General features: G+C 45.7%; 1 protein-coding gene across 5 annotated transcripts in view; it reads right to left on the bottom strand.

The window, feature by feature from the left end:
* SMARCA2 (SWI/SNF related, matrix associated, actin dependent regulator of chromatin, subfamily a, member 2) overlaps positions 1-25,983 on the bottom strand; it is a 181,027-nt gene that overhangs the window by 125,894 nt on the left and 29,150 nt on the right. For all 5 annotated transcript variants that reach the window (XM_044265960.1, XM_044265965.1, XM_044265964.1 and 2 more), the window contains exons 5-10: positions 23,850-24,105; positions 16,018-16,144; positions 13,663-13,836; positions 12,382-12,555; positions 9,864-10,034; positions 1,515-1,568 (exon numbers count right to left, since the gene is read on the bottom strand). In XM_044265960.1, coding sequence (XP_044121895.1) covers positions 1,515-1,568; positions 9,864-10,034; positions 12,382-12,555; positions 13,663-13,836; positions 16,018-16,144; positions 23,850-24,105 — 956 coding nt within the window. The remainder of the gene's footprint in view (positions 1-1,514; positions 1,569-9,863; positions 10,035-12,381; positions 12,556-13,662; positions 13,837-16,017; positions 16,145-23,849; positions 24,106-25,983) is intronic.

Genomic DNA, 25,983 nt, shown 5'->3' with positions numbered 1-25,983 from the left:
TTAAAAAAGAAAAGGCCAACTCCAAGCCGTCTCTTCTTTTTTCTTTGATGTGGGCTAAAGCACCAGATTGGGACACTACTGCTCCGCACGCGGGACCTTTCTTCCTCACTGGGGCACAAGGTCAACCACATGCCCACGCGGTAAAGCAAGGAATCTACCAGTCGTTATCGGCTCCCTTGGAGAAACTGTATTCCGTTACTGCGGACTCTGAGAACACAGCCTGTTTTCTTGCTTATGTCGTGCCTCAGAGAAAATCGGGAGTTGCCGTGGCTGGAATTAGGGCTTTGGCAGGGGCCCTCAAGGAGCACGGCAGAGAGTAAGAACATGATTTCAAAACAAACGGAGCAAGATGCCCACTCTGCCAACTTCAGCAAGCAGAATGCACATGAGTTAAGATTTAAAAAACAAACAAACAAAAAAGGTGTACATCGCAAGCCCAGGATCGGCAGGGGATCTTCCCAACAGAGGTAAGAGGTAGGAGCTCGGTCCCGCCAACCCACTGGCTCTCCGGCGGCGTGCTTGTTAATTACAGACCCACGTGAGCCGCGCGTAGGGAAGCCTGGGGGCTTGCACAGATCGGCGTTGTTTCCCGGCGCTCCAGTAAATAGTGTTCTGCCCCCAGAGCGGCCCACTGAGGGTGGCTGGACCATGAGACACTCATCCCCATCCTTTCTTTCCTTGTGACGGATTACAGTGCTCAAGCGACACTTATTGTTCAAGGAGTTTCTGCAGGGAGTAGTGGTTTCAGCCTTTCAGCTCCGGATCCAGGCTGCTCACACGCGCTGTACGCCTCGCGTGCACAGATTCTAGAAGGGCCCCCCCGAGCAGGTTTATCAGAATCTGAGAGAGGAGAAGGCCGTTTGAAACAAACTCCTTCCCATCCCGCTCTGGGGCCGCACCTCCTCGTGTGAACCCCAGGCAGAGAACTTTTTTGAGTTTTTGGAGGAGAAACTAAATCCAATAAATAAGTAACTTTGTTCTCATGTTTCCAGGGAACTTTCAAAATCCTGAGAAATCACATTAGGCATGTGGTGGTGAATCTATACAGAAAAGTACTCTCGTGAGCCTACACAAAATGTCAAAAAAAGAAGCTCACCAAGTATGTAAATTGTTTGTGTTTACGGAGTTTTATAATTTCAAATTAGTAATATACTGAGGAAACTGGGTCATATCTTTATGCTTCTGTATCACTTACGGGGAAAATGCAATTATAGAATCACTTGAGATTTTTACACGTTCTATAGAGTCATAAACATATATGCGCACAGAAGATTCCAGAACAGTACACAAACTTAATATCAGCTGATTGGCAGTCTGAGACGGAAGGAGATTATGTTCCAGTATATCCCTTTTCTACTTGCCTAATTTTCTACTATGCTAATGTACTACTATTTTTACTTAGAAATGAGAAGCTGAGTAAAAATAAAGTTGGTGTTCACAGAAAATGGTGCTGGAGGGCATGGCAGGGACTCATTGAGCAGAACACGGGCAGGAACAGGCCCCAAACTCCTCACCTCTCCGTCTGGTCCCAGGGCAGACTCTCCTCCCTCAGCAATCTCTTCAGCCTTCTGCAAAGCAAGGTCAGACGTCACACATCAATCAAGAAGATGGCTATCGGAAAGATTTCATGGCAACTCGGTGGCCCAAAAGAGCACTTCCTTGCTACTCACCACCGTCCTCTAATAGAGCTGAAGTACTGACGTCTTTTATTTCCATTTCTCTTCACCGTCTGATACAGAGTGTGTGGGATATTTCGTTTTCGTTTTTGGTTTTTTTTCGGGCAACTTGGAGAGAGTTACTGAGTGCCAGGTGTGATACAAGCCTGGCCCACGCCAAAGATTCGTGGGTGACATTTTCTAGAACCCAAAGAGCTAAAGACACGGGAGCAGCAGGGCTGAGTGAGGTCAGCGCGTGTGAGATGTCCTTCTCGTGTCTGGCAAACCCTGACATAACCAGCCCAACTTTCTCATTCCCCTTAGCAAGTTTTCTAAAAATGCTGACCACCGGTAAACTTGGAACCGCTTCCTGGGTCATAAAAATACAGAATCATACAACTCTCTGTGAACTCTCTGGATGTTTTCCATTCTACCTAATTGGCTTTTCATAGTATATAGTATTTCCATGGTTGGCAATATGAGGAAGTTGGATGCAGATACTGTGATCTCACAAAAAATTCCGTCATCGACCATTTCTTAAATATTTCAGTATCTTAGTCCATTAAACTCTATGTGCCTCAAAGACAGCCTAAATGAAAAGCTAAGATTATGTCACGTTTTGTACATACCTGAGAGGGTCTCATCTGCAATAAACACGAAAAAGTCTGAAATTTCTTACATTTATAACAACCTTTCTGACAAGTGAAATCTTTACCATCACCTTTACATAATCCTTATTTTTATTGCTGGAAAGCTACACTACTTCTGCGTGAGGGGAAAAAAAAAAAACCAAACACAACTTTAGCCATTTCCTTTATCAAGACATTTAAGAAAATGAGCTTTCTTCCCCTGGGCTCTTTAGTTAATTAAAAATATATATAATGATACAGAATCAATATTAACTCTACTTTGTTTACTTAAGGCATTGATTATAGAATACATTTTTGCTTTCTATGAAAAATAACTCCATTGTCTTTTGACAAAACAGCTTTTATAGAAAATGTTCCAAATCCAACCTTTTGTCTACACTGAAGAAAAGGAGTTCCCATAGATGTTTGAAATTTTTCAAAAATTTCTTACAAGAAATACATGTAAGTATGTAAGCCAAAGCACAAGGCATGAAAAAGTGCAGCATTTCTACCACAGAGTTGGAAATAAAACGCTCCCTTTGGCTATGACTTCCCCAGAATTTAATTATCTATGTCACCCCAAAGTGAAACATTCCCAGGCTCGAAAGGAAGGGTCAGCTTTGAAAAGCGCCAGGCCCTATGTCTTGGCTACAGACACAGAGAACAATGGCAGAAAAGCTCAGAAAGGAAAGCACCCCTTCAACCAGCCCCTCACAGTTCCATTTTTTGGAATTCTCAGGCACTAAACTCAGGCGACTGTTTTAATTAATGGGAAGAAGTCAATTAATCCCACCATTCTTTCCATACAAATCAGAAATAAGCTACAAATTTGGCCAACAAAGAAAATCAAATGAGACAATGGATAAGCCAATTTCCAGTATCTCACTAGTGGAACTGCATCACCATCTCAATGAATAGTACATTAAAAAGCTTGGAGGACCATAAATAATAGATTCAGAACCATTCTCAAGGATGGTCTTCTATGAATATGCTACTGACTCGCCAGCGTGTTATCTAAAAACCACCCCACCATCAGGCCCTTCCTTTACTGAAAATCCTCTAAACTCATTTAAAAAATTCTATATGGTATCAAATTCGAGAGGCAATGTAATATGAGATTTAAGAAACCTGGTTCTGGGACTAGACCACTGGTGTTTGAATCCCAGCTCTGCCACTCCGTCGGAGAGACATGAGCTGTGTGATCTTGAGCAAATCTCTGAGTTTTGGTTCCCTCTTCCGTGAGAAAGGGACAGTACCAGTCCCTCCCTCGTCGGGTGGAGGCAGGACTAGGTCATAATTTTAGGATGCACGATCCAAGGCTCCATGAAATATATACGGCCAGCGTCCTTCTCCACAATGTAAAAGATTCGATGCTAGTCCGAGGACCGCTCCTTTAAGTTGGCGAGAACTGGCTATAGCACTGCCTGAAGTCAGGGATTTCTGTCTGTTTTTGTCATTCGTGTGTCTAGACACCTACAGAGTCCTAGCACATGAAAGGTACTAGGTAAATGCTTGGTGACTGAAGGAAGGGAAGCATCTGGAACAATGCTTTCCACTTAGCACACACTCAGTGGACTCAGTGGGTCATCATTATTGGAATTAAATGCTGGTCTATTTGCAAGCCATGAAACAGTTAAGAACACACACGCGCACACACACACACACACACGCACACACACACTCCTTACCCAACTGTCCCTAGGCAAGAGGTCTGAACTTACACCCAGCCCAGCTGTTATTACAGGCGGTGGAAGCCAGGTGGCAGTCTTCTCTATGACAAGAGAGACCACGTTCTCCCATCATGCCTTGGAGTCTTTCAGTTGGTGACAATCTCCGGTTCTCACATCACAGGGGTGGCTTTACCCTCGCTGCCCAATCCTCTCCCCACAAAACAAAACAAAATGAAACGAAACGAAACAAAACAAAACAAAACAAAACGCTTCCCTTTTCTTGGTTCAAGATTAACCCCAAACAAACTGCGACAGGGGCTACCATGTCTCCCACCACCTGGGGAAGGTCACCCAGTTATCTCCATCCTGCGATCACAGACACATCCTACACGACCCGCAGAAGCCTGAGCTGGGTTTTTTCCAAGGATCAAAAACAAAACAAAACAATCTGCAGCCCTTCACCCATTAATCAAGAAGTTCGGAACTAATTACGCTGCTGGAGGGAGGGGGAAGGCCATTCTCGTGCTGTTGGGAAGGGATATGGGACACACCCCTCAAAACGGAAAACAAGGTGGCTCCCCAATTCCCGAGGTCAAAGCCAATTTAGAAATCCCACTTGGGAGGCCTCACCATGCTGTGTCTCACCAGCCTCACTGTCTTCTGGCAGAACCTATAGAAAATAATCAGCAACAGGGATGAGGAGGCAAAGGAGTCCCGAGACGGGAAAATCCCAGGTCAAACGAACCCAGGAAGATAAACCCCAGAGGGGCGCTTCACTCCCATGACCATAACACGGGCCACAGCCTCAATCTGTGAGGAAAACAGTTTTGTACCAATATTTTACAATTTTATAGTTTATATTATAAAGTGAGCGCATCTGACCTCCCAGCAGGGTTCTTCGCTGCTAAAACAACATTCGAAAGTGCGGGCAACTTCAAGGCTCATTCTGTCTCAGGGGAAACCTAAGCATCCAGAAACCACCTGGGTTACTTACTACACTGTCATTTAAGTGGATCTCTGAGCATGAAGACAGGTGATCGGGCAATAAAAAAGATCCAAGAATATCACATTAACAGGCAACTGCACATTACTTGGGTTGCACCCTGCAACGAAAGCCAATTCCAACATTTTGGACTCAAGTAACTGGTCAATCCAGTTAAGCAGGACTTTGATCCAAACTTCTGTTTTCACCCATTTTGATACTGGACTAATCAAATGACAGATCACCGTGGCACCACATTCACCTGCCGTTCCTGGTTGTCCCTACACTCAACATGCCCAGCATTACCTTAGAACCTTTCAGGGGCGCCTGGGTGGTTCAGTCGGTTAAGCATCTGACTCTGACTCTTGGTTTTGGCTCAAGTCATGATCTCAGGGTTGTGAGATCGAGCCCCGTGCCAGGCACTGCATTCAGAGCGGAGTCGGCTTGGAATTCTCTCCCTCACCCTCTCTCCCTCCCCTTGCTCGTGCTCTCTGTCTCTCTCTAAAAAATAAAGAAATCTTTGGAAAAAAAAAAAGAGAGAGAAAAGAAAAAGAAACTTCTCCTTTCACCTGTGAAATTCTCCTTGCAAGGGAAAATCATCTTGGGGGCAAACGGGAGAGAGAAAAGAATGGAGAAGAACAGGAGAGTGACTTGAATTGACAAGGAATGTCTCAATGACGTCACTCCTGTGCTTCTCATGCTCTTGTCACCAAAAATTATGCCGAGAAGTTTTTCTGATTTGCTGCTCTCTAAAAAGGGTAAAAACACACTTCCCGTTGCTCTACTGACCCGTGTAGAATTCTGTGCCAGAAAGAGCCCCCCTCCAAAATGTCACAGTCCTGAGATGTGCTTTATAACAGCATTTGCTGAGAAAGAGAATAAAAGAACTTTCAGAAGGAAGAGCAAACACCACGATGAAAAAAATACTTGGCACAGTGGTCCCCACGGATTCTCTGCTGGTTCCTGTTAGTGTCCTGCGTTTCCAAGAAATGTCACACATGCACAACAAGGGTATAGTTCTGTTGGCATATGCTGCATTGGAAGATCTGGAAGAGGGAATTAAATATTTATTTCTGGCCTGAAGTCAACCGCTCAGGAGGCAGAACCCGTGAAGGGACTAGACTTCTCAGTAGGCTGGACGTGGGAGGTGTTGTAGGGGGCGGTGAGCCTGGGCTCCTAACCAGAGCTTAAGGAAAAATACCCTAGAGTTGCACAGGGACCACCTGATTACCACCAGAAACCACTGCAAATGAGGGGCCCCACAATTAGAAAATTCTCTGTGTCAGAGCTAGCGAGGGAGGAGTAAGCAGAGTCCAGAAAAAAGGGTAAATCCTCGTTTCCAACTGCATGCCTCAATGGTCAAAGAATCTGTCAATGTCTGAAAAGACATCCTACCCTACGCCTAACTGATCCTAAACTGGGGGGGGAGGGGAAATGGTAGCCAAACATTTATTCTCTTGACATCATCGCAAACATATAATACAGGAAAAAAGAAGATTTTATTAAAAAAAAAAACCTTAAAACCATGTTTCAACAATTGATAGCCTATGTTTATACCACAGAATTGTTTGGTACAATAACTACTATTTACTGAGCATTTACTATGTGCCCAGGTACCTTCTAAATGCTCTAGTTACATCTGGCCATGTAATCCCATCACCTCCTCCACAGATCAGGAGACTGAAGCACCAGGCAACCAATCCTTTAAGGAAATATTCTATAAGGGAACAAAAGCAAATCAGTAGGGTATGTTTGCTGATGCAGTGAGGAACTTAGAAGTTTGCAGACAGATCTGAGTTCTTGGGCGGTGGCCCAATTTTCTACATCAGCACACTCAAGCATATCTGTACACACCCTGGTGGCTTTATTAGCCCCATGCCCTTTTTCATCCTATAGTTCAGCCTGCAGATGTTAGAGAACCATCAAGAGAAGAGGACAGAGACCTCAAGGTCATGCTGAGGGCACGTCGGAGTCCATTAATCCTGTAGCCCAGCAAAAGCTGGTTTCACATAATGGATATTTCACTACTTTGCAAATTACTCCTCCTCGAACACCTAGGTAGATACACACAGTTCGCTTCCTTTTCCTCCACTTCAAGGGCATTAATGGAAGACCGGGCTGAGAGCAGTAAGTTCCAGAATGACTTATAAACGTATACTGCGCAGCAGCGGCTCTCACGGTGAGAAGAGAGGTGCAAACACGCTCATGGCAGGTTCAAGGACACCCATCTCCTCATCAGCAACAACAAGGAAACGCAACAGACTTCCCCAGAAAGAGAGACACTTTCTTGGTTACACTGGGGCAATATTAAAAAAAATAATAATAATCCTTTCCCAGTGAAATCCCAAGTTCAACCGATAACATGTTGGACAGAGGTACCTGCGGCCCAGCTGCCCCTACACCTGTTGCCGCAGCACAGCGCCGTCAGTCCAGTGGGTTATATCAGAAAAAAAAAGGCTTACTGAGGCCTTACTTAATCGCAAAAAACACACTCTAGATAGGTACAGCATCATATTCGGTTCTGTGGGAAAAGCTGAAAGGGTCGGCGATGACTATTTAAGCTTCTGAGCACGGCCGCCCTCCCCAGCAGAGAAGCTGGAACGAACCACCCTCAATCATTCACTCTAACGGAGGGAAGAATGACAGATAATCCAGACTGTCCAATAATCGGCTTTTGAAAGCAAAACCATTTTCTTTGCACTTGAATAAAGGTGCATCTGGAATTAGGTAACTCACGTTGAACCAAATCTCAAAGCCCCAGGAAAGAGATGGTTCTCAGGAAGGACTGGAGGTGGTTGGGGGGCGGGAAGGGCCAGGTCTCTTCCGTTTCCTTCCTCATCCCATCCGTCCCAGCAAGAAGGCTCTAGAAGGAAATCCTGCCTGTGCTCCTAGGTCCTGTTGAGGGCAGGGCGAGCGCAAATGTCAAGGAAAAGCACACCAGGGAAGAGGCAGAGCTGAGGACAAAGTCATGATTCTACACATTCAGTCACGTGAGATAACCAGTAGGAGCCCCTGGAGCGTCCTGTCCGGCAGAGGGGAGCGGGACTGGCTTTGGTATGGATTATTCATTTGCCAGGAAATCAGGCTCCCTCCCCCCAAGTTTGGCTCCCAGTCTTCCTTCACAGCGTTCATCATGATTTACGATCATCTCTTTGGGTGTGTGTTTGACCAATGTCTGTCAGTCTCCCCCTCTCTGGTGGAATTGAGAGAGAGGGCAAGTGTACTCTTCCTCCTCATCCCCCTCCTCCTCCCCAGCGCGGAGCCCTCTGCCTGGCTCACGGTACGCGTCCAGGTAAGATGCACCAGACAAACGGATCAAGAGAAAGAGGATCTACCATCGGCAAAGCCAAAGGCAGGGGCTGGCAAGTAGAGTCTAGAGATCACGTAGGGTTGGCAGCACCAGGAAAAATGCTATGACAGGTTCCTGCCTTGTACAGATTAACCGAAAATATGGGTACAATCACTATCACTCACTGATATATCCTTCTTTGCCGACAATGATATAACCATCTAATATCATGACAGGAATCTAGTAATTATAAGCCAGAAGCACAAATCTGGGCCATTAGCTTTTAATCACACACAAAAAGTAGAACCTGAACTTCAGGACCGAAAACACCAACGGTGACCTTTTGTGGTAACCTGTGCAAAAGACATCTCCGCATTAGGAAAAACGAAAACCGTCACTTCACGGGGTCCCCTCGTGGGATGTCACAGAATCCCACCTGTTGGCCCGTGTGCTCTCTCCTGACTCTGAACACGTCCTTTTCAGTCAGAAATTGGGAGCTGGAATCCTGCAAAGTCTGTAATGCTACCTTGACAAGAAAATGAGGTATTTCTCACCGACAAAATTGTCTAAATCCGAGCCCTGAGTCATCCCTTGTTCATCTTCACAATGCAGGAAGCGATCTTATACCAAAGGAGTCAGAGGCAAGGAGGCGCCTTCTCCATCATTCATCCCTCCCCCTTAATTACGAAGCAGGTATGAGAATTCAGGAGCCATGAAATTAATTATTTTTTTTGAAAAACATTTTGTTCAGTGATTCAGTGCAAAGAATACATGATGAACGCCGCCCAGCCGGGCTCCTCACGACCCGATGAAGCCTTCCTGGTTCCTGTGGACATTGAGCATCCAGGCCACTCAGGATCCCCCATGAAAACCAAATACGAACCAAGAACCAAACCACCAGACCACTCAAGCTTCCAAGAGGACCTACATTCACAGGTCGACCCGGGCCATTTACACCTGCATCGAGATTACAACAGCTGCAGAGCTCAGAGTCTAAATCTCATCCTTCCCTTTCCACGCTGATTAGGTTCTATTTTATACAAAACCATTTACTGTCCTCTGTCAGGATCGAAAACCCTGGTCTGCCCACTCACCTTAGCGCCACAACAGGGCAGCTGAACTGAATACACCATTTGGGCATTGCCGTCCGTCCGAACAAACAGGCTCAAACAGGCTCTGACAGTACCCCGGAGCCATCCCTCACCCCTTCCTTGGGTTCTTTCCAACAGCACTTTGCCTTTTCCGCTCTATTAACATGGCCCTGCCACACCGGTGTTAACCTCAAGCAAACACACGTGTGCCCATGTTTTTCCTTTTTCAATTGACCATGTACGCTTCATTTTGAAACATGCTATGGAACAAGGAAACACGGACTGCAGTGTTTCAGTTCACTCCCCACCCCTTACACGCTTATATGACTCCAACATCCTCTCTGGGGTGCCTGGTTCCCTCCCTCACACCGTTGTGCCTGGCTCCCTCCCTCACACCATGCCGCCCACTTGCGTAAGCATCTTTTGCAACTCGGTCACCTGAATCTTCCACCAGGTCAGGAAGGAGTGCATATGAAAGAGTCTTCGAGTGGCCCCTGACCACACGCACACCCCCCACCACCTCGGCGGCCGCCATCAGGGCACTCACCTTCTTCCTTCTCCTCCTCTTCTTCTTCTCTTTCGCTGCTTGGGCTTGCTTGTGCTCCCAGACCAGGTTGGTCAGGTTGGCCACATACTCATCGGTCTGCTGCAGAAGGTAAGCTAAACGCCGGTCTTTCTTTTGATCGATCAGTTTTCTGTAGCCCTCTTCATCTTCAGCCTATTAAGGAAAGAAGGACATGAGGAGAGCCCAGCAGAGACGTACACAGCTCCACTCTCCACTCAGCGCTCCCCATCCCCGTCTGAACTGACGGCTGGTAGGCGCCGCGAACTCAATGACCCAGGCTGCGGGGGTGACTGTGCGCAGTCCAGGATGGTCGGGGTGGGGGGGGCATGCCTGGGAGTGCATTGCCCACCCGAGTCCCAGGACACGGGCTCTGCGGCAAAGTCAGGACCCAAAACAACACTATTTACCAGTGCGGGCAAGGACTTTGACTCAGCTCTGTGTTTTTCTAGGTTTCTTTGCCCGAAACAAAAAGAGAGAGAAAGATGCTAAAATTTGCCAATTCATCATCCAAAGTGTATCCTTCACTTGGAAGCATGGAAATTCTCAAGAATAACCCAAAGTGGAGAGAGGAGTGTAGTCTGTCAGGTAACCAACACCAAGCAACCCAAACGAACTCGTGATGACTCCCGTCTCCCTGCTATCCTTCCTGCAACTCCTCTCCCTGGTCCCAATCGGGGCTATCCTGAGCCAAGTCCAGACATATCATTGTTTCATTTGGAAACATTTCAGTAGGAAACATTGCATCAAGCACTTCTAAGGGCAAAGACCCAAATGGACTTTGACGAGTGTAACTTCTTGTATGTAAAAGCATGACAAACTGGGTGGTTGACAGGAAATGTCAGATCTGGGGGGATTTTTGTCACAGGCTGGCAGGGCAGGCCTAAGTGACCACAGGCAGGCGTTTAGCACCCAGAGTCTGATACTGCTGAGCGATCAAACAGATTTAGTCATTTCTACCTCTACCTCCCATTAAGCAACATCATGAGGTTAAATGCCATAAAAACTGATGTCCTTGGAGCCATTGCAGGAGAAATCTTTTTAATAGGTCCCAATAGAAGGACATCCCAAAATATTTTCCTCGTGTGACTCAGGATAAAAGGAACACGTCACAAAACCCTCCAGAGGCCAGGGCACCACAGCGCAGCAGAGGATCTTCCATCCAGGGGCGTCACTCCAGTGTCTCCCCGAGTGACAGACGTTTTATCACTCGGTCTAGCTGCTGTTTGCCCCGTGGATGAGCAGGAACCCCAAATGCTATTATAACTCTAATTGCTTTTGGTTATGGTTGATCTCACTTGAAGAAAGAGTGATAAAAAACTTCAGTTTCTCTGTTATCTCTATATTCCATCATTTAATTGCAAAAATTAATGATTTGCAAATGCCTAATCATTAGTGTCAAGCCAGTCTGTTACTGAGGTTCTAATATAGTTTCACTCCAGCTGAATCAGGCAAATCTGCTTCGTACTCAGATCCCTCGAAAAGGGCCTCTCTGGCTGGGTAGAAATCTCGTGGACAGTCTTCTCCTTCCCAGGGGAAAAAAGGGGGGAGGGGGAAGGGAGGCAGGAGAAGATGACAAGATTTAGTGTACCTGGATGCAGAGCCTTTAGAAATGTGCTTACTCTCTGGAATCCAAAGAAAGATAATGAAAACAAAATGCAAACCACCGGACCACCAAAGAAGACAGTGTCACTTGGAATTTTCCAGGGACGTAATTATGGGTCAAGGCTAATGATTTCATCTCCATCCCACAGTCTGGCATTATGTCCCAGATAGATAGGTCTCCTATCATTATAGATCACACAGACTTTTCTAAAATCCACAGTGTGCTCTGAGGTCCAATTCCAAAAACGAATGGTCAATAAAACCAGACACCCGGGCCAGCGATGTGAACCGTCCCTTCTGGATTTATCTCCCCATTAAAAAAACAACAGCACAAAGGTAATGATCCATGAAGAGCATCTGACAATAACAGCCATAACCAAAAAAGTGACATTTCAAAATTAACTTAAAAATCACTTTTTACACTAGAAGGGAGAAATTTCTACCATTAAAAAAAAGGGGGGTGGTTAAGCACTAGGGGCTTCAAGAAACGGACCTTCTTCGAGTCCAGACAAGTTAATGACACATTTGCTCAAAACAACTTGTGTCCTTAGTCTCAAAAAGGCACTGTTTTAATAAGAACAATCATATCAGTCCTCCCAGGTCTAGCTGTTAAATGCCCTGGAAACTGCCTGCCTCCATGGGAGAGGCTGTCTTCTGCACAGCAAGGCCACCCCAGGACACGGAAATATTACACAGTCGTCAGCTGTGGCCCTAGGTTTGCGACAGGCATTGTCCGGGAAGGAGATGTTTTTACTCTGTCCGTAGGAAGTTCAAAGGGATGTGTTCATATATTTGACAAGCTGCTTTCACCCACTCTTGAGATGGTGTATTTAACATTCTCAATACAGGTGCACACGGGAACCCCACCGCCCGTGGTCCCCACAGGTGAGCCCCTTACCATCAGTCTCCGCATTCTCTCCTTTTCGATCCGTTCTGTCTCTTTTTTCTGCTCTCTTTCTGTGTTGGCGTGCCAAGTTGCCACTGCTTTGGACAGCTTCTGGATCTTCCCGGCCACAGACCGATGGTACTCCTTAAAATCTTTTGCATGCTGCAGAATGCTGTTGAGGTATTCCTATAGGACCCAAATGGAGGAGGGAAAACGATCCTTAAAGCCTACTTCCCAGTGTCATCGGAGGTTTCCATGGAACCCAAGAAAACACTCAGGGTGTCTTTCACAGCAGCAGAAGACTAGAATCTTCCATGGGGCAGGTGCCCTGGGATGTGTGTTGGTAGCTGAGCTGCGCGATTTGGGGCTAGTGGGAAAAGCAGCCTTTGGGAGGAGGCACCAGCTTGTAAAGGAAGCCTCTAGGACCTCGAGGATAGGGCCTCGTGAAAACTACAGATCAGGGACTGACAGAAGCCACAAGATGGGTGAGGGTAAGACTGAAAGCAAACCACCCTCCCATCAACCCGAGGGAGGCAGCCATTTCCAGGGAGAGCAGGTCATAAAAGTGATGCCTCCTTCTGCTCTAACTCAGATGTCTTAGAACCGCGACTTGAAACACCGTGGAGGGGCAGTTGAACTCGCCGCAGAGGGTTTCGAGCAGTTTTTTAAAGACAGGAGAGGAAACGTGTACCCATAAACATCTAACATTTGTCAAAATGAAACAAAGCCGGGCACTAAATGAAGCCCAGAAAACAAGCACAATGTATGGGATTGCATCGCAAAATCAGATCCGCCATCAAATGACTTCCAAACACCTAGAAAAGGGATGTTTTAAAAGATCTGCCCCTAGGAGACCTCCAGCTGGGCCCTGGAAAAGCCCAGGAGACTGTATTTATATTTGCTATAAAAATAACCGTTTGCTCTCTTCTTTCCTTTTCCAAGTTCCCACTCCGGGGGCCTCTGTCCTCCGGCAACCCGCCCGTGCCCCTCCAGCAGGCGGCTGCAGGCGGGATGGTGAGGAGGACGCCTGCCTGGTATCCAGAAGGCAGGACCCTCCACCTCACCCCAGCCACAGGAGGCCGTGGACAAGCCACTCACGTCCCCAGCGTGGCCTGTTCTCCCATCCTGTTCCTTGGGGTGGTCGGCCTACTGCAGCTCCAGGGAACCCTTCTGCTCTGCCATGTTCCCACCGCCCAGCCCCATGGTCTGTTCTGCAGTCCTCCTGCCTCCGCCGGAGGGCTCGGTCGGGGCGTCTCTGCCACTGTGGGGGCGCAGGGTCCAGCCCCCCAGTACCTGGTGCTTCTGCCGGCGCTTCCGCTCCTGCTCGATCTTCTGTTGCTTCTCCAGTTTCTCGGTCATGCGGGCCTCCCGAAGGGTCTGGCGCTTGCTCCGCTTGTAGGCTTTGGAGTTGAGGGCTGTCTCCAGGGTCGTGTCCCGTCGCATGCAGGCCACCACCTCCTGTCTCAGCTGTCAAGGGTAAGGGGGGGCGGGGAAGAGCGGTTGGAGAGCCTGTCCCCAGACGCAAGGCCCAGCTCCCGGGCCCTGCCCTGCTCCAGCTCCTGGTTAGTGGAGGCACACCGCGGACTCTAGAAGGTTCAGCATCCCAGGTGGCCTTTTTGTAAAAGAAGGGACTACACCATGCGAAATCTATGGGGTATTTTCAAAGATGGCATAAGTTTTCTTTCCAAGACATTCAGATCAGGGGAAACACACACACACACACACACACACACACACACACACGCAAACTCACAGCACTGTTAACACTAAAAAAACCAGATGCTGACTTGGGTTTTAAATAAATTCATTCATTCTGCTTAATTATTCTAATGGTATTAATTAGCTAATGATCTTCTGAAATATTTGACTTCATTTTAAGTGCCACAGTAACATTCTCTTTGTGTCTAAAGATTAACTTGAATGCTGCTCTGTTAAAAAAAGAGCGGAGAAATGACTTCCTGTTCGCATACAGGAGCTGCAGGCACTCACATTGCACATTAGTTCAACCTTCATGCTCACACAGACGACGGGAAGCACTGGCGCTGGCTTCCCCCACTCCCAATAATGATATTCTTGGAGATACTAACATTTCACACTATATCATGGAATTCCTTTAGATTATCATTAATATGATGTCTTTTTTTTTAAGATTTTATTTATTTACTTGACAGAAAGAGAGACACAGCAAGAGAGGGAACACAAGCAGGGGGAGTGGGAGAGGGAGAAGCAGGGAGCCCAATGCAAGGCTCGATCCCAGGACCCTGGGATCATGACCTGAGCCGAAGCCAGACAGACGCTTAATGACTGAGCCACCCAGGCGCCCCTAGATGATCATCACTACGATGTCCTATCCACGTTGTATGTTACGTGGTGGCAGCCGGGGATGGGGTTAGGAATATACACATTAAAATAATAATTCAATTGAAACTCAACTCAGCATCAATCATAGTTAGTTCACTGGGAAGTTTCATAAATCGTGGATTTTTCTATAATATCAAGCAAAAAATCAGAGACCAGTAAGAGTCTGGCATAGTGAAGCGAATCTGACTATAATCTCACTTGTGAAAATATGCTTGGTTATTAATCATTTAACAGTACTGGATCAAGCCTATTATTTTCTTTCTTTTCGACTTCCAGCTGAAATCTGCTCCCATGGAACTATGGCCAACTAGCCCCCCACCACCACCACGGACATTATAACCAAGAGGGCAAATGCACTCCCGGGTTCATGGGACAGGAGCAAGTGGGGTAGCTTTGCGATTTCAGTCACTTCCTGCAACAGACCGAGTCATGCAATTCAATACTTCCAACTACTTTCATTCATTAATAATTCATTTTGCTCACCCCGAGACTTTCACCAAGTCAACCCACCCACCTGAGATGCACACGTCCCTCTTCCCCTTTGGCTTAAACGAGGCAGTGTGCGGATTGGGCGACCTGCACCTGTTGGCTTCACAAAGCAAAACTCATCGACGTAACAATTCGTTCTCCTTCATTTCTCTAGTATCTGAGATGATAAAACAGCTCATGGTACTAGCTCTGATTCACCAGCGGCCACTAAGAACCACAGGAAGAAGAGATGATCATTCACAATCAGTCACCCCATGGGGGCCTGATGGGGTCAAACGGTTTGACATGTTTCTGTAAATGATGAGTTATTCATTTCGCAGAGCTGCTATCATATTTGTTAAAATTATTTTCGTCATCACGGCTCAGATTTTACATTCGTGTTTACAAAAGAGGCTCTGGTCTCTCTCTATATATACATATATATAGAGAGATCTATATCTCTATATATGTATATATCTCTCTATATGTATATATAGAGAGATATATATCTCTCTATATATATATCCCATTCATTCTCGAGGTTTCATCCACGGTAACAAAATGCCATGACTCTGACTTTGGAAACCATAATATGGGGGGAGGAGGATGTCTCTGATATACAGAAGCAAAAAAAAAAAAAAAAAGAACAATAATAAACAATTCAGTCTTCATTATTTTGAGCTCTATGCAGGCGGTCTAAAAGATACCCTGTTTTACTAAGTTTCTATCTTTATAACAATATTGAACAGACGTGTAACAATATTGAACAGACGTACATGTATTTCCTACATCTCAGATTCGCTGGGGAAAAGGCATTACCTGACGCTGAAAATTGAGTAACCGAAGTGCTTTCAGTTCCACCGTTGCTTTGGTTCGTAAATCTGGTGGCAAAGAGCCAGGCAGATTTTCCAGTTCTTGTATCCTATGTGCTATGCGAGCCTGGAGCCTAGAGGAGACAATGACATGAGGGAAGGGGGAGGTGGAAATACACATTATGATTTAGCCTTAAAGATAAATGAGAACCCTTAGTGGGTCTAAGTTCCCGGCAAGACACATTCCAGACGTTGCCGGCCGGCCGATTTCTGACACCCGACTAGAGTTTCTGATGTTCAACAGAGAAAAGCTACCTTCGTGTGAATGCAGACAGGTGCTACGTGTTACGGGACACTCTGACCTTCTTCACTGACCTCTCTCTGACACCCACAAGAAGGGCTCGTGATACACCGAGGAGGGAAGTCAAGTGTCACAGCTCGCCTTGAACAGACAGAAAACCAGCAACAGGACGGCGGGGTTGGCTCCCCAGTGCCCCGCTGGTCAGAGTGCAGAGCTTGACATCTCTTCCTAAGTTCTAGGCCTGCCCCCGGCAACCGGGCCATTTGCCCTCCTTGCCAAGACGCTGATGACAACAGCCGTTAAAGCTGAGTGAGCAAGGGCCCTTTTAGGTGCTGCTGAGGCCACAGAAATCAGCCAACCCAAAACATTCAGAGAGAGCCCTGCCAACCACAACCACTTCCTCTGTGAGCCGGGCTTGTCTGAAAAAAGAAGAGGCAAATTAGGCGTTTTTAAAAATCAGGGTTGGGGCAGCAGAGGATGGTAAAGTAACTGTTTAAAAACTGCGAGTTTCTGGGGCACCTGGGTGGCTCAGTCGGTTAAGCATCTGTGTTGGGCTCGCGTTATGATCTCAGGGTTCTGGGATCGAGCCCCACATCAGGCTCCCTGCTCAGCGGGGAGCCTGCTTCTCCCTCTCCTGCTCCGTTTGTGCTCCCTCTCGCTCGCTCTCTCTGCCAAATAAATAAATAAAACCTTTAAAAAAATAAAAAATAAAAACTATGAACTTCTAGAGAAGGATTGCTGTGGATTCTCATCTCAGACATCCTCAAAAATATGACTGCAGGCCCTTCTTCATAATAAAAGCAGAACAGAAGAGAAAAGACATCCCACTTTCTTCACTCAGTTGGGATACTTTTACCGTCACCCATATACACTGGCTTCAGGTTCGCCTGGATCCTGTCCTTACAAATAATTACATGCCGTTTAAATCTTTTTTTTTTTTAAAGATTTTATTTATTTATTTGACAGACGGAGATCACAAGCAGACAGAGAGGCAGGCAGAGAGAGAGAGGAGGAAGCAGGCTCCCTGCTGAGAAGAGAGCCTGATGCGGGGCTCGATCCCAGGACTCTGAGATCATGACCTGAGCTGAAGGCAGTGGCTTAACCCACTGAGCCACCCAGGCGCCCCGTTTAAATCTATTTTTAAAACTACCTCCCTCCAAACTTGGGGCAGGAGCATCTTGGAATAGATTTCATGGAGAACAGTAAAAGGCAGTAAGTTAAACTAAGTTAACACTCACTACACTAAGGCGTAGCTAATGCACAAATTTTAATTCTTCCTCCCTCCCTCTCTCCTTCTGTCTTGGTCACATGCACGCACACACGCACCCCCTACAAGGTCAATGTTATAATGGTCCCATCCTCCCGATGAAAAAATTCAGGTCTGGAGATAGCAAGCAACAGGCAGGCTTCACAGAGCTAGTGAAGGAGGGAGCCCAGACAGAAGCCCTCATTTGCCTGACTCCCCACAGTGACACCCTAGATAACGAATATCCACTTCCTAACTGCAGCACTGGGACCTTCAACTATAAAAGCTGATAATTAAAGATTTTTGTAAAAATTCCTATTATGTGGGGCGCCTGGCTGGCTCAGTCGGTGGAGGCTGCGATGCTTGGTCTCAGGGTTGTAAGTTCAAGCCCCATGTTGGGTGTAGAGATTACTTAAAAAATAAAACCTTAAAAAAAAGTAAAATAACTAAACATAAATCTGTATCATGGTTTTGTCAGCTTTTAAGATGCTGTGTGTTAACATGAAAAAGTAAAATCTTGTCTGACCTAGATGTCACAAAATATCCTAATACTTCAATTAGCCCAAACATCAAAATGAGTAATTAAAAAAAAACAAAAACAAAAACAAAAAACTAATAGGTGTTTGCTCTGGTAGAAAAGGAAGTGGGATTTTTTTCAAAACTTCAAAAATGATAGTAAGAGAAACACATCATTTTTTTCACTGACTTCACTGCAAACAATATTATGACAGATTCTTATTTGGTACACACACATTATTAATTCTGATTTCCTGACTGATTCATCGTCGCAATGTGCTATTAGTAGTACTGTCATTGTTATCCTGCTGTTGTTTCAACTGTAGGTGCCAACACAAGCAATCACACCTTTAAGTGGCGCTCTCTCTCCTCTTTGCAACAGACTAAACATCTGCGAGTGCAAACAACAGTAAACTTCCATCAGTTTTGAAATAAAAAAAATAAAAATAAATAAATAAAATAAAACATAATAAACTTTCACCATTTTCTTCTTTTCATCAAATTGTTCAGACTTACCCAACATTCTTTCACATTCCTATTGATACTCATGGGATCATTATCATTTTTTTAAAAGATTTTATTTATTCATTTGACAGACAGAGATCACAAGTAGGCAGAGAGACAGGCAGAGAGAGAGGAGGAAGTAGGCTCCCTGCTGAGCAGAGAGCCCGATGCGGGGCTCAATCCCAGGACCCTAGGATCATGACCTGAGCCAAAGGCAGAGGCTTTAACCCATTGAACCACCCATGCGCCTCTAGCATGTTTCTTTTTTTTAAAAAATTTTTATTTTATTTTTCACTGTAGGAACGAAAGTCCATTTCATTTGTCCAATTCAATTTTTTAAATACTGACATAGCCCCAAATCTCTAATTATAGCCAAAGATGATGCATCTTAACTACAAGTTTGATAGAAAAACCTACTACTTTTTAAAAAAATATGTAATTTATTTTTTTTAAAAGATTTTATTTATTTATTTATTTGACAGACAGATCACAAGCAGGCAGAGAGGCAGGCAGAGAGAGAGGAGGAAGCAGGCTCCCTGCTGAGCAGAGAGCCCGATGCGGGGCTTGATCCCAGGACCCTGGGATCATGACCTGAGCCAAAGGCAGAGGCTTTAACCCACAGAATATGGTGGAAACGAAGGCCATATTATAGGAAAATTAGTGATGAGAGCCAGTGATGTCATTAGGCTACTTCCCTGGTTCTAGATTGACTGTAGACCTTTTTCATCTGAATATCCCAGAACTCCAACCATCCTTGGTGTTCTGGTTTCCTCTCTTTGACAAAGTGGGTCAGGTGTGAAATTAGAGGCATATCTGCTTTTCCTTAATCTTCCAAAGGTCTGTGGAAATAGGACTAAACAAATAATCTTAGGACAACAGGGCTGAGAGCACCGAGATTAAGTCACAGGGACCAGGAAGGGATGGAGGAAGGTGGGGAGTCGGGGAAGGTGGGAGCTGGTGTGGGGGCGGGGGACTTCTTCCTGAAACGTCTGCTTCTCCGAAGGGCCTAGTGATTTGTCAGTGAATCTCAGCTTCCCCAGCACAAAAGAATCTTTCTTTTACGAAAGGGAGGCAAGAAGTGTAAAGTGTGAACATTTAAACTGCAGGAATAGGGAAGGGAGATTCCAGAGTAAAATTACATGCATTTGGTTCGGCACGGGGTGGGTGGGGAGCGAGGGGACAGGAGGGGCTCCTTTAATGTAGCAAATTTTCTCTCCTTGCGGTGGTTGTTGTCATTGTTAATAGAAATCTTCATTTTAAATAATGCTCCTCTCCAGACAATTTCGTCTCCCCATCAATGGGATCCAGCAGGTAGTCCGATAAAGAGATTTGAGATTCTAAACTTCCAGAAACAACAACACAAGCAATACTGCTAACTGCAGGAGACTCATTTAGTGTCCTCACAAGCACAGAAAATTGAAGCAGAATTAGGTCACTCAGGTTTTTCATACAGATTGAACAGTAAATCAAGAGGGGTTACTGTTCCGGCAAGAAAAAGAGTTCCATTAGAGGTAACAGAATATTTGCTCAGGTCCAGAGGAGAAGTTTATGATTCCTGTAGGAGAGTTATTTGAACAGAAAATGATACTGGTACATTTTGTTCCTTCAAGAAGCTGAGTGACACGTAAAAAAAAAAAAAAGAGAGAGAGAGAGAGAGGGAGAGGGAGTGTGACTTTTTGTAACTCTGCTGATAAAACGGCCCTTGGTGATTTTCGGAAGGAATTTCAGGGCTGCACTGGGGGAGCTGGGGAAGGACAGAAGGCAGGCTAAGCAGACGAGGCTTGCTTCCTGAAGCAAGGTGCGCCACTGTGTCCACACTAAACCCAGAGGTGATCCCGCAGAGGCCTGGCCTGATGTGACCGGGCTCTTCTCGGATAACTCTTTGGAATGACAAGTGCACCTTCCATGCAAACATCTGTAGAATTCGTCTGCATCCTACTGTGACAACTCCGAGCCCTTTTGCCCAAATGTCTACCTCGGAGTGGAAGAACAGAAGTCAGATATACTGACAGGGCAAGGAAAGTGTGCTACAAAGGCTGGGGGGGGGAAAAAAGCACTGGAAATATCTCTCCGACACTTACTACAGGAAAAGGCAGTCCGTTCCATCATTAAGAGAAAGATGGTCAAGAAGAAAAGGATCCAATTTAAATGAGAACAAAATGTTTTAATGGCAGAGCTTGTACGGATCTGAGGCAAAGTGTGCACAGGCAGAAACTTATTTATGCTCTTGCCGCGTGAAGAAGGTCAATTTGTCAAGATTCTGATTTTATGATGAACAAGAGAAACAGCCAAATGACTTAAAAGTTAGAAAGAAAGCTGAGATTCTGACAAGTTCCCTTCAATTTTCGTAGATGAGGTAAGTGATATTACCACGGTCAAAGACATGAACATCTGTTAGAGTTTCTGACAGATGATTTTTGCTCCAACCAAGTTCATAAAATTATGGAAGATGGTTTTTTTTTTCTCCCTTAGACCTTGCTCAAATTACTCAATCAGAAGACAAAAAAACATCAGAACCCGCCCCCCCCGTAGTTATTGGTGCTAAAGATGAGTGAGCCGCTCTCTCATCAAGGGGCAAGAGTTCCTCCGATGTCTCTCAAAAGAGCCCACAGCACTTGATCAAACCCTTTCTAAAGGAAAAATGTAATTAATTTCTGCTGCTGAACAATTCATCTCCATACAGAGAAGTCAGCTCTCGCCCCTCTGACCAAGGAAGATAAAAGATACACTGCAAGGCTGTCCTCTTCTCAAGATGGCCTCAGGAAAGTTCAAGTCCAAAGACCCCACCAGGTTTGCGGACCCAGGGTTGCCAGAGTGATGGTTTCAGAAGCCACATGGCTTTACAGAAGAGGAGACGTTTATCAAGCAATGATAATAATATGACAATAGTCATTACCCCATATTGTGCAGGGCTTATCATTTAAAAGATACTGACACCTGTATTTTTTTTTTCTTATTGGCATGGGACCAGAGGACCAAAACATTTCCACCCTGGAACAGGCTATACCATACCACTCGGTCCTGTATACTCTGGGATGTCTTCCGTTAAGATCGCTTCTATAAAAGGGGCTAAAATGGGCTCATGACTAGAAAGGCCTGCAAATTAAAGTTCTGGTAAAAACGATAAAGAAAATTTAGGACTCAGTAAAACACATACACACCCATGACACAGGCTGAGTAAGGAAAAAAAAAAGTCCAGATGTGTTTCTAGGTATAGAGAGTGTCTGTTCTGAATGTTGTTCGCATGACATACAACAGTCCTGGTAGCTTCGCACGTTCAAGAAAGGGAAAAAAAAAATGCTAGCTCTTAGGAAGTCAGGATTTTAGAGTAACTAAACAATACCTCCTTGATTCCATTTACTGTCTTTTTAAAAAATACCTATGGGGCTAAATGGGAGGCTCAGCCGGTTAGGCAGCCGACTCTTGATTTTGGCTCAGGTCACAAGCTCAGGGTCATGCGTTCGAGTACCGCATCCCACGGGGCTCTGCTTCCCCCTCCCTCAACCTCTTCCCAGCTTTGCCAATATATGCACGGTCTTAAATAAATAAATCTTTTAAAAGAAATACTTTTGACTTTTTTTTTTAACTTGGTAACAGCATTCAGCACTATGTATAAAAAAGTTCTCCGACCCCAAATAAGAATATAGGGCTAACATTTGACTTCGTACCACACAGTGATCTGCACAGCAACATTGCAATCCCAATGGACTGATGGGTATCTAACTCTCTAGGGGTCTCTAAAACTCGGGAAACGGCAGTATGAAAGCTCTTCATTGAGGATTAGTACTAGGAATGAGAGCAGAGCTCTACTCTTCATCCAAAAAGCTAAGCACATTTAATGGCAAGTACTGTGATTTCTTCCTCAGAGTCACACTCAAAGCTGGCAAGTTAGTATTTTAATCTAATAACAAGTCATGCGTTTTTCAATAAAGACCCAGATAATGTCTTTCAAGGGAGCCTGGATGTTATTTACTAACGTTCCCTAGGACTTCTAAACTTCAGTTTTCTTTTGACTGAAATAATAATCAGGAAAAGGTAACGGCTGATATGTATCAAAATCTTTGTATCGTTTAGCCTCCCCCCCCACAAGAGGTACTGCAACACTCTCTTTTAACACCGAAGGAAACTGAGTCACAGAGAAGAGATGTCACTTGGGGTACCCGGGTGGCTCAGTTGGTTAAGGGCCTGACTCTTGATTTCAGCTCAGGTCATGATCTCAGGGTGATGGGACTGAGCCCCATGTCAGGCTCCGCACTCAGTGGGGAGTCTGCTTGGGATTCTCTCTCCCTCTCCCTCTACCCCTCCACCCCACTCACATATGCTCTCTCTCTCTCCCTCTCTCTCTCTCTTTCTCTTAAGTAAATAAATAAAATCTTTAAAAAAGAGAGAGAGAGAGAGAGATGTAACTTGACCAGCTGGTAAGTGACAGAGCCTACATGACTGGCCAACTCCAGAGACCATGATCTTAGCCTTGTTTTATCTTGACTCCTTACTCATGGACTCTCTTTTTGGTTAACATTAACCATTTATTTATATGAAGGGCCTGCTAGCTCCAGCTTGTCCACAGTCCGTTTTTATAAATAAAGTTTTATTGGAACACGGCCAGTACATCATTGTCTGTGGACCTCTCATGGTAAGGGCAGAGCTGAGGGACCTTTGCTATGGGCCTGCAATGGGTAAAATGTTTACCATGTGGCCTTTTACAGGAAAGGTTTGCCAACCACGGATGAGGACAAATGTATCAAGTCAGGTGAGATTCAAGTTTCTGGAATAAGAGTTTAAATACGGACTCTGCGTGAAGGCAGCTTACCCCTAAGGCTGGAGCAAGCAGGAGAGCCACAGATGCACACATTACAATGAAGAACCCACTCGGTAGCTCTAGTAGCACGCGGTGGGTCATGACCCTGGAGGTCCCGCTGGCAGGGCGCATGCAAGGTGCGGCCAGCTCAGAGTCATTTGCAGGATGAAATGACGAGCCATAACAAGGCCCCGCTTGGGCTACGAGTGAGAAGACGCCCTTCTTGGATCCATAAGCTCTCTCCCTGGTGCCCAGCACGGTGCCTGGCCTGTCACAGGGGGTGATGGCCGGTTTATAACTCCGAGGCGGAAAATCACAGTCCTGTCCACTCCCATAACCCCAGTGGCACAGAAACTTGGGGTTCTGCCTGGGCCTCGTCCCACAGGGCAGGGCGACTCCCCACCTTCCCCGGGGCTCCGTGGTGCTCAGGAGGACACCGCGGCCAGCCCCCGCCCGGGGCCGGGGTGCGGGTACCTGTACTCGCGCTCCTGCAGGATCTCCACCGGGTCCAGGCCTTGCGGTTTCTGGATGGGGCTGATGCGGCTCTGCTTCTGCTGCAGCTGCAGGACGGGCGAGGGCTGCCCCGGGGCCGGCTGCGGCACGGAGGGCCCGGGCACGGCGGCCGCGGGCGTCTGCGCGGCGGCGGGGGGCGCGGGCGAGGGCCGGCCGCTGGGCGCGGGCACCGGCAGCTTCTGCGGGGTGCTCGGGCCGCTCAGCTCCGGCCCCGGGCCTGCGGGACAAGAGCGACATGGGCAGCTCGGGCGGGCCGGCGCCCTGCGGCCACCCCCGGCCTGCCCGCCGGCCACCCCCCGCCTCGGGGGACAACGGAACATCTCCGGACAAGGGAGAAGGAGGGGAGGAAAGGAGATGGGGAAGGGGGGATGGGGGGGGAGGAAAAAGTCAGTGAGAAGAGCCTGGCATCTGTTCTCAGAGCGCGGGGCCTTCACTGATGAGCACCGGTGACATGGCCCAAAGACGACGCAAGGCGTACATACATTCAAGAAACGATGGTCAGCGCTTATTCAGCTCTAGGGTAGGCTGTTGGGGTTTTTTGGTTTTGTTTTTGTTTTTTTAAGGATTGCAGGTGCATTCAAGAGCTCAGGAAAGCAAGGGAGGCCTGCGGCCGTCAGATGCAATCTGGGTGCGGTCCTAACATCCCGTTCTGCAGGCTGCACCTTGTGGGGCTTGAGACAGACCCTTGCCTAAGCTGGGGTTTCCAAACACAGCCGGCAGCCCGGCCAGCCCTCCCTGCGAACCAAAAGGGGCACACGTTTTCCCTTAATGACCTAAAAGGCACATTTCAGGCTTAATCAGTGCATCTCAGGAATTGAAGGTTTGTTTGTGTGTGTGTGTGTGTTTTTTTTTTAACCACATATAAGAAAGTGTTTCTGAAAACATTCAGTGTGTGTGTGTGTGTGTGGGGAAAGCAAATCCACTCATTCCACCTATAAAAACTAGCAAATATTAAGATTCAGGAGAGCATTTTTTTTCTCATGCTAACAGAATAAAGGGATATGCAATCATCAAGCTTATCAAAATGTACTTAATAAGTTAATTTAATGCAATTTTCCACATTAAACTTCAGGAGTTCAAATTGATTGCTAGGTATGGACCGAATATAAGAAGTATTCTGTCTCTCTTTATAGTTAAATTTTTACTTACTTCAAAATTATAAATAAGATTAGTGATGCTACCAGATGAATTAGGAAATGAAAAAATAATCTCAGTAAGCTGTTAAAACCTCTGAGAGGCATTCTCCCAAGCATTTTCTATATCTTCTCTAAGAAAAGTTAAAACTATTAAACGGTAATAAAATAATAGTCTGTATACTTCAGAGCGCCTTAATAATTAACCATACAAAGACGTACATTATGAAAAATTAGACACATTTATTCAATTTCCAGCAAACACCATTCAGAAATGGGCTTAAATGACAATGCAAGGAGAGTATAAGCAAACATTTTGACAGGAGGAATGTGAGGAATTAGAACAAACTGCTTAGGAAACTATACACGTGTGTGTGTGTGTGTGTGTGTGTGTGTGTGTGTGGTACTAATGTGCTTTTTTTCACCTTCCTTGTGAAACTAGGTAAACTTTCCAAAACACGTGCAGCTACATAATCCTGAGGTAGCCCTCGGTCCAGTGGGGGATGAAAAACTCTTAAGGGAAAAAAAAAATACATTTTTAAAAACTTTCTATTTTAGGCATCGTAGATGTACTTTCGTAATAAAGAGATTCTTTTCAGCTAAATACTTTCTGATTTTTTTTTTCTGAATGGGAAGTCTTTTACATAATGCATCGCGTTTCATAATATTTTATATTTAGAAGTTTCTTTCATCCGTATATAAGAAACCGATTTCTACACATTAAATCTCAGGGTTGTTAAGCATTGGAATGAGTTATGGAGGGATGTTTTAGAATATGTTTTCCCTAGAGGTCTTTAAAACAGGGTAGATTTTTCATCTGGTTTACTTTAGGTGTGATCCAGCCAAAAAGAGGAGACAGAGATTTCTAACAGGTTGATTCTCTGTGATTCTATAAATCTCCTTAATAAACTTAAGAAACTGGTAGAATTAAATATATTTCAAGACTTGGTATAAGCATACTA

This window comes from Neovison vison, chromosome 9, assembly GCF_020171115.1.
Source record: "Neovison vison isolate M4711 chromosome 9, ASM_NN_V1, whole genome shotgun sequence".
NCBI classification, from domain to species: Eukaryota; Metazoa; Chordata; class Mammalia; order Carnivora; family Mustelidae; genus Neogale; species Neogale vison.
The sequence above is the reverse complement of the archived record's forward strand: the minus strand, read 5'-3'. Positions and strand labels throughout refer to the sequence as shown.